The sequence below is a fragment of the Charadrius vociferus genome, unplaced genomic scaffold (genome assembly GCF_000708025.1).
Source record: "Charadrius vociferus isolate BGI_N301 unplaced genomic scaffold, ASM70802v2 scaffold512, whole genome shotgun sequence".
In the NCBI taxonomy this organism is placed as follows: domain Eukaryota; kingdom Metazoa; phylum Chordata; class Aves; order Charadriiformes; family Charadriidae; genus Charadrius; species Charadrius vociferus.
Window position 1 is genome coordinate 374,947 of NW_009647050.1, and position 6,089 is coordinate 381,035.

Below are 6,089 nucleotides of genomic sequence, written 5' to 3' on the forward strand. Positions count from 1 at the left end.
TTTTACGGCAGGTCGTCATAAGGGAGATTTTATCATTTATTCATCGCAGAAACTAATTGGAAAAAACTCCTTACAAAAATCAGAATATCTGAATTAAATCCTGAAAAGATGAATTTGTTGAAGGAGGAAAGCATCAGAATTACCTACTATAGGTAGTTAAATGATTTCTCATACTGCAGTCTTCACTGTTGCTATGACAGAACATAGGCTATATATAAATCCAGATTGAAATCCTAAAACTTACTACCTACTAGCTTTCCACTCGCATGATTCAGCACTCGTAATACTTCATTAGCTGTAATATTTCTCTCTAAGTGCAGGCTATTTTCAATTTCCATTAAGATATATTTTGTGATATTCCAGTAATGTATAAAATTGATGTTTACACATTAGTAATATCACCAAAATCTAAAATCCTAGCTGTATCTTTTATAGACTGTAAAGACGATAATACTAATACATACTTATTTAAGACACAATATTGAGGATCAGAAAATATTTGCATGCCTCTTTTAATATAAAGATGTCAGATGTTTCTTTTATACAGTATGTTCCACTTCCTCTGTAAGCCAACAAATAGAACAGGATCTTGTGAAGTCTGTTTCTGAACTGTCCAAAGTTAGTCATCCAGCTGGCAGAGCAACGCAACACCTCGTTTGATCCAGTGTTGAACTGGTTTATCCGTGTTAAGCGTCAAAGCAATGACGAAGTTAGTAGAATGTCCAGTAGTAGATAGAATTCCTTTACGCTCGCTTGTCTTGTAGAGTGGGCAAACATATGCATTAGATTTCTTTATGTCCGATTTTGCAGCTTCAAAAAAAACCCCAAAATAATGTATTACATTCTAAGTACAGGCTAAGTAAAAATGCAAAATTGTTGCATGAGTAACATAATAAAACTATCTGGTATTTTTTTTTTCTGTTTTCTTGTGTAGTTTGTTTTGTTTTCAAACCCAACTAATTTAACTACAATTTGTTTTCAGGACCCAATGCTTTGTAACCATTCAAAGACACATTAAAATCTGAATAGTTATAGTTAAAGCATAGTTTATACACAAGCTTTTGCCAGCTCCACAAAATTCTGGTCCAGCAGCCACAGAACCTAACTGCAATTCAAGTCACCTGTGATCCAAGGACAACTCTGCAGGAACTCTTTGCATGCCTAGACTGCCTACATGCAACTTGTGCCAAGTCTAAAATCATGCATGCCTGAACAGATTCGTCCATCCTCACGTAAAAGACAGAGGGAGAAAAAGTGGAAACTTTGTGAGACTGCCTATTAGGTAATACCATCTTGGCTGCAACAGTTGCAGTAGGAAGTCCTGCTTAAGTGAATAAATAAAAACAGGGATTTATTTCTCCTGGTCAAAAAGCAAGAGTTATGGAAAATATTGTACTAGTATGAGACACAACTAGCATAGTAGCTAAAAATAACCTGGGCAAACCTTGCTAAATCATGTGAGGTAAAATACTGAGTCTCTGTAAGTCAGTTGAAAGATCTCCTCAACTGGAGTAGAGCAAGGAATTCAAGCATCATGTGCTTTCCTACACAAATTAACTTTTGGTTGAAAAATAGACTGGGTAGCACCTGAAGATGTTTATAAAAATTAATTTAACTAGTCCTTTCATCTAATCTGTAATTATGAACACCTGTGGGGAGAGGGACAGGCCTATTGCTCAGATGAGACTGAGTAAGCTAGCAGGCCCAATTTTTAATGTAAAAGTCATAGGTCAGTTGCACATGAATTCTGTGCGCATTTGGGTACTCTGGTGAGGTCAGGAGCATTGGCCTTCTGTAAAACAGGAATTCACTGTTCCAATTTCTTGTTGAATAGCTCACACGTCAAAGAAATTATACTCACTTGGCTTTATCCAAATGATTGGCATCGTATCAAAGAGCAATTTGGGATACTGCTCAGCTAACATTCCCCTGGTGAGAGAAAGCAACAAAGTAATTATTTGTGACTTGCTGTTAAACCCAAGAGGGTTTTGGTGTACGATTTTTGGTTGTTGCTTGCTTGCAGGTTTTTTTTTGTTTTCTTCCCCATTTTCCATGCACGAAGGAATATTTAATTTGGTGTGTTATTTCAATAACATGAAAAGTATCAATTAAAATATTTAAACAAATCTTGTTTGAGCACCTAAGAAAGTTTTCCACAACCATAGTAAAACATTTTGTTACTGACTTGGTCCTGTCCCAGCGAGCTCCATCTAAAAATAATCCGTGGATATAAACACCATCTTCTGGTGCAGTATCAGCAGTATCCTGAGGAATAACCTACAAGAAATACGTGTTCCATGTTATTAAACTTTCATAGCTGTTTGCTTTTTGAGGTACTATACCAATAGCCAATTTTCAGAAGATACATCCAAAATGAGAATAATATAGCAATACCTTCCTTTCAGTACTACTTTTATACAAAACTACAGAGATAGCAGATTTCTGTGGCTTTGTTAATTACCTTTACTCTAGGTCATAAGATAAGGCTTTGATCACGCAGACAAATATGTACTCTATAGGCTGTTTTCTTGAGTGGAGGTCCAGGTACAATGACAGAACTACTTTTCATGTACTCTTTTATGTATGTTATTTAAAATGCCTACCTTACCAAAGAATTAAACGTGTGTCTTCAAATTGCAGTGAGTTAGTTGCAAAATGAACCTCTAGTCAGGATTTACTTACTACATCTCACCACAACATCAGGACCCAGATTAATAAAATATGTATTTATAATTTCTCTCTACCTGAAATTCATATCCCAGAAGGTCAATAGGGATCCTGTGCTTCCGAGCATAGTTTTGCATAGCTCCAGTTAAGAAAGCTTGAGTAAAATAGAATCCTGACAGCCAAAAAACTGTGGGCTTCCCTAATTCATACCAATTCTGGAAAGAAAGAGGAAAATGACATAGTCAATATTCAGAAAGAGACAAATCCCATATTTTTTGACCATTTTCTACATAACTATACTCGGAAAATCTAGGTGAAGTCTATCACTCCTTTCCCAATATTGCTTTAACATAAAGGACAAATTATATGAAAAAGTAGATTAAATAATTGGTCATAGGGCCTCTTGTACATTACCTGTAAAAATTTCAGCCTTTCTAGAAAATCTAGAATATAGCTCCCTAATGGTTTTAGGCTTGGGTATGAACGTTTCGCCCAATTCTCAGGAACTTTTCCAATAAGTAGACTGCCACACAGAGCCTCCAGTTCAGCATCCATAACAACCAGTCCTTTAATGGCTTTCTTCAGGTTAATTAGCGTAATACGAATAGTTCGGGTTAAACTAGAATTAAAAAATAAAACAAAATTTTCACACATGTTGCATGATTTGTAAGATACGACATCCTCACTGGAAAAAAAGAAAAAACTGGATTATGGAACCATCTATAGAACTTGTACAGCCGAGGGCATTACTGAAAGTTTGGGAGAAAACAAAGTGGGAGACATGGAAAGACAAATGGAAAAGAAGGAGGACGGAGAAAAACAGGGAAGAAAGAATGGAGGAGCAGGTGGAGATAAGAATGAAAATTAGGAAACAGAGTCAAAAGAGAGACTGTAGATCCAAAGCAAAAAATTAAAGTGATTATAGGTTTGTAAACCTAGGAGAATAATTGTGAAAATATGATACAGGAAGAAAGGCATCAGAAAAGGGGAAATAAAAGGAAAAATTTAAAACAGAAGCGTATGAGATAATAAAGAAATAAGCAGAAATATTTCCAACTATCAAGGAAAAGGTTTCATAAACTATGTGCATGTATTAGACCTTCTAACCCCTTTGCCCTACAGGTCAGAAATACAAAGAAAATAAAACATAATCAAAGATAAAGATGGTGAAAGAGAAAGTGAAGTTAAAAAAAAAGGAACGTAAAAATATTGTTCATATTTTCTTTTCCAAGCACATCCTCAGACTCCCTTCTTCTATCACGTATTTTTCTCTTTCAGTTCATTTTGCCACTAGATCATTTTTCCTGACATCTATCTTACGTTCTGGCTTTCCACAAGGAGTAATGATGCTTGGACTGCAGATATCACTGCAGACAACTAAAAGGGAACGAAATAAATAAGTAAAATATTTCACACAACATAGGGTTAACTGTGTGTGATTAGCAGGAAAACTTTTTCTGCAAATGGAATGATTTCAGTTACATTTAATAAAATACAACACTCTTACTTGTTAAATCTTTCCATTTCTTGCACCAGCACAGTGTTCATACTTTCTTCATATCTCACAGGATATTTACTCAAGCAGCCTTCAATGTCAAAATCATTTGGAAGCTGTAAATGACAACATATTTGGAAATCATTCCACATATCTCAATGCATCAGTATTATATTAAAAGTATGCAGATGTGAAAAACTGCAGAGTAATAGATACCACTAAATCTTCTGCTGAGTATCTTACCAACACAGTCTTTAGTAGTTTAATTCAAACAAAAATTAAGGTGGTTGGTTTTTTGTGGGTTTTTTTGGGTTGTTTTTTTTTTTCAAAAACCACTTAGAATTTTTCATACCATGAAAAGTTATGAATATGTTTCATTATTAATTTTAAACTTGTTCATGTGAATGAATCAACTGTTCTTCCAAGTTGTGTTTGCTGTTTTCTCTCTCTGTCTCCTATCTCCTACCTATTTGTTACTTTCATATTACACTAAATTCCTCCCAGGACATTTTTCCTCCCACACAAAATCAACTTGACACTGAAGATTCTAGTTAAAGAATTTCTGCTTTGTTAAAAGATAAATTGGAGTCATTGGTATAACACAATACCTTGCTGAGAATATCATCTGCAATTTCATAAAGAGTGTTGTCACCACCTCCAGAAGTTCCCTGAGTGCCTCCTCCTTGTGTTAAAAGCAGAGATTCAAAGAGCATCTTAGTTTGCTGAAGATCTTTTGAAATATCCACATTTTCATGCAAACCAAATACCTCCGGGTGCTGACTAAAGGGAAGACCCTAAGACAAAATAAACAATAAACATCTGCTTGAGATAAAGCAGCATGCTAGGAATTAGATCCAAGTCTTCTTTAAGATGCCTAGTGAAAAACTACCAGTGATTTCGATTGAAGGTGGGTAAGGACCTTAATGGCAGGTATTTGCAGACAGTATTACTGGTGTGAGAGCCACGATCTCACTTATAGAAAGCCTTTTGGAAGGAATTCTTCATTATCTATGTTAGGTCCTCCTGTGTACTTATGAATTCCCTCTCCCTCTCAGAAACATTCCAGATTATAGCAGGGATCATACAAGGATGTTAGGCAAGAAGCCAAGCACACAGTTTAATGTGCCGCAAAACTCTTTTTAATGCAGAGAAGCCTTTAAGGACTGGGTTTTAGCGCATAATCATTATAATAGTGCAAAACCTTGTTGCTACTTTTTACCTTAATAAACTCAATGTAGTCCTCATATGTGCCTTTTGGTGGAGCATAATAGTTGCCGCTGGGAGAAAAAGTGTAACGAGGATTTTCAATTATATCTGGATTATAGAAGTCATCCAGCATTGTCAGCAGTAAACGCCTGTCCCAGTCATCTGTCACTCGACCTCCGTAGTTGCACTCACCAGTTAGATAAGACACAGCTTCAAAAGGGACATGGCTATACTCATTTATGAATAACTGAAACAGAAGACATGAGTAATTCTAGAGACTTGAAATATCTGCAGAACAACAGCGCAACCTACCGACTAAAGGGTTGGAAGCTACGGTGAATGCAAAACTAGAGCTTATGGAGTTTTCTCCCTAAGAGTTGGAAATTCAAAATCTGAATTTTTTTTTTCAGGTAAAATTACTGTTTAAAATAAAGAGGAGTTAATAGTAAAAGCTGCTTACGAATATCCAAATTCGTAAGTAATCCAAGTCATTCTTGAACTATTTACAAAAGGATAGATTTTTCCAGTCTAAACTTTGTAGACACTTTTCTGTGTCATAAAATGTGAATTTCATATAATTTTTCTTCCAATCTTCAGAACCGTCCGGTGTCTTTCATTAACTTCTTGATAACTTTTCCAACTGTTCAGCCTCAACTTCTGTAATTCACAATTTTAGCTCTCCTGTCTTTTCTATGCAGGGCCTGCAGAAGAAACAAAGTCA

The 6,089-nt window shown here is 35.6% G+C and overlaps 1 protein-coding gene across 1 annotated transcript in view; it reads right to left on the bottom strand.

Annotated features, from left to right (window-relative positions):
- Positions 1 to 619: 619 nt before the first annotated feature.
- Positions 620 to 6,089, bottom strand: part of DNAH12 (dynein, axonemal, heavy chain 12) — a 68,141-nt gene continuing 62,671 nt past the window's right edge. The window contains exons 65-72 of the mRNA XM_009895746.1: positions 5,382 to 5,615; positions 4,771 to 4,956; positions 4,175 to 4,278; positions 3,082 to 3,286; positions 2,745 to 2,882; positions 2,186 to 2,277; positions 1,862 to 1,929; positions 620 to 810 (exon numbers count right to left, since the gene is read on the bottom strand). Coding sequence (XP_009894048.1) covers positions 620 to 810; positions 1,862 to 1,929; positions 2,186 to 2,277; positions 2,745 to 2,882; positions 3,082 to 3,286; positions 4,175 to 4,278; positions 4,771 to 4,956; positions 5,382 to 5,615 — 1,218 coding nt within the window. The remainder of the gene's footprint in view (positions 811 to 1,861; positions 1,930 to 2,185; positions 2,278 to 2,744; positions 2,883 to 3,081; positions 3,287 to 4,174; positions 4,279 to 4,770; positions 4,957 to 5,381; positions 5,616 to 6,089) is intronic.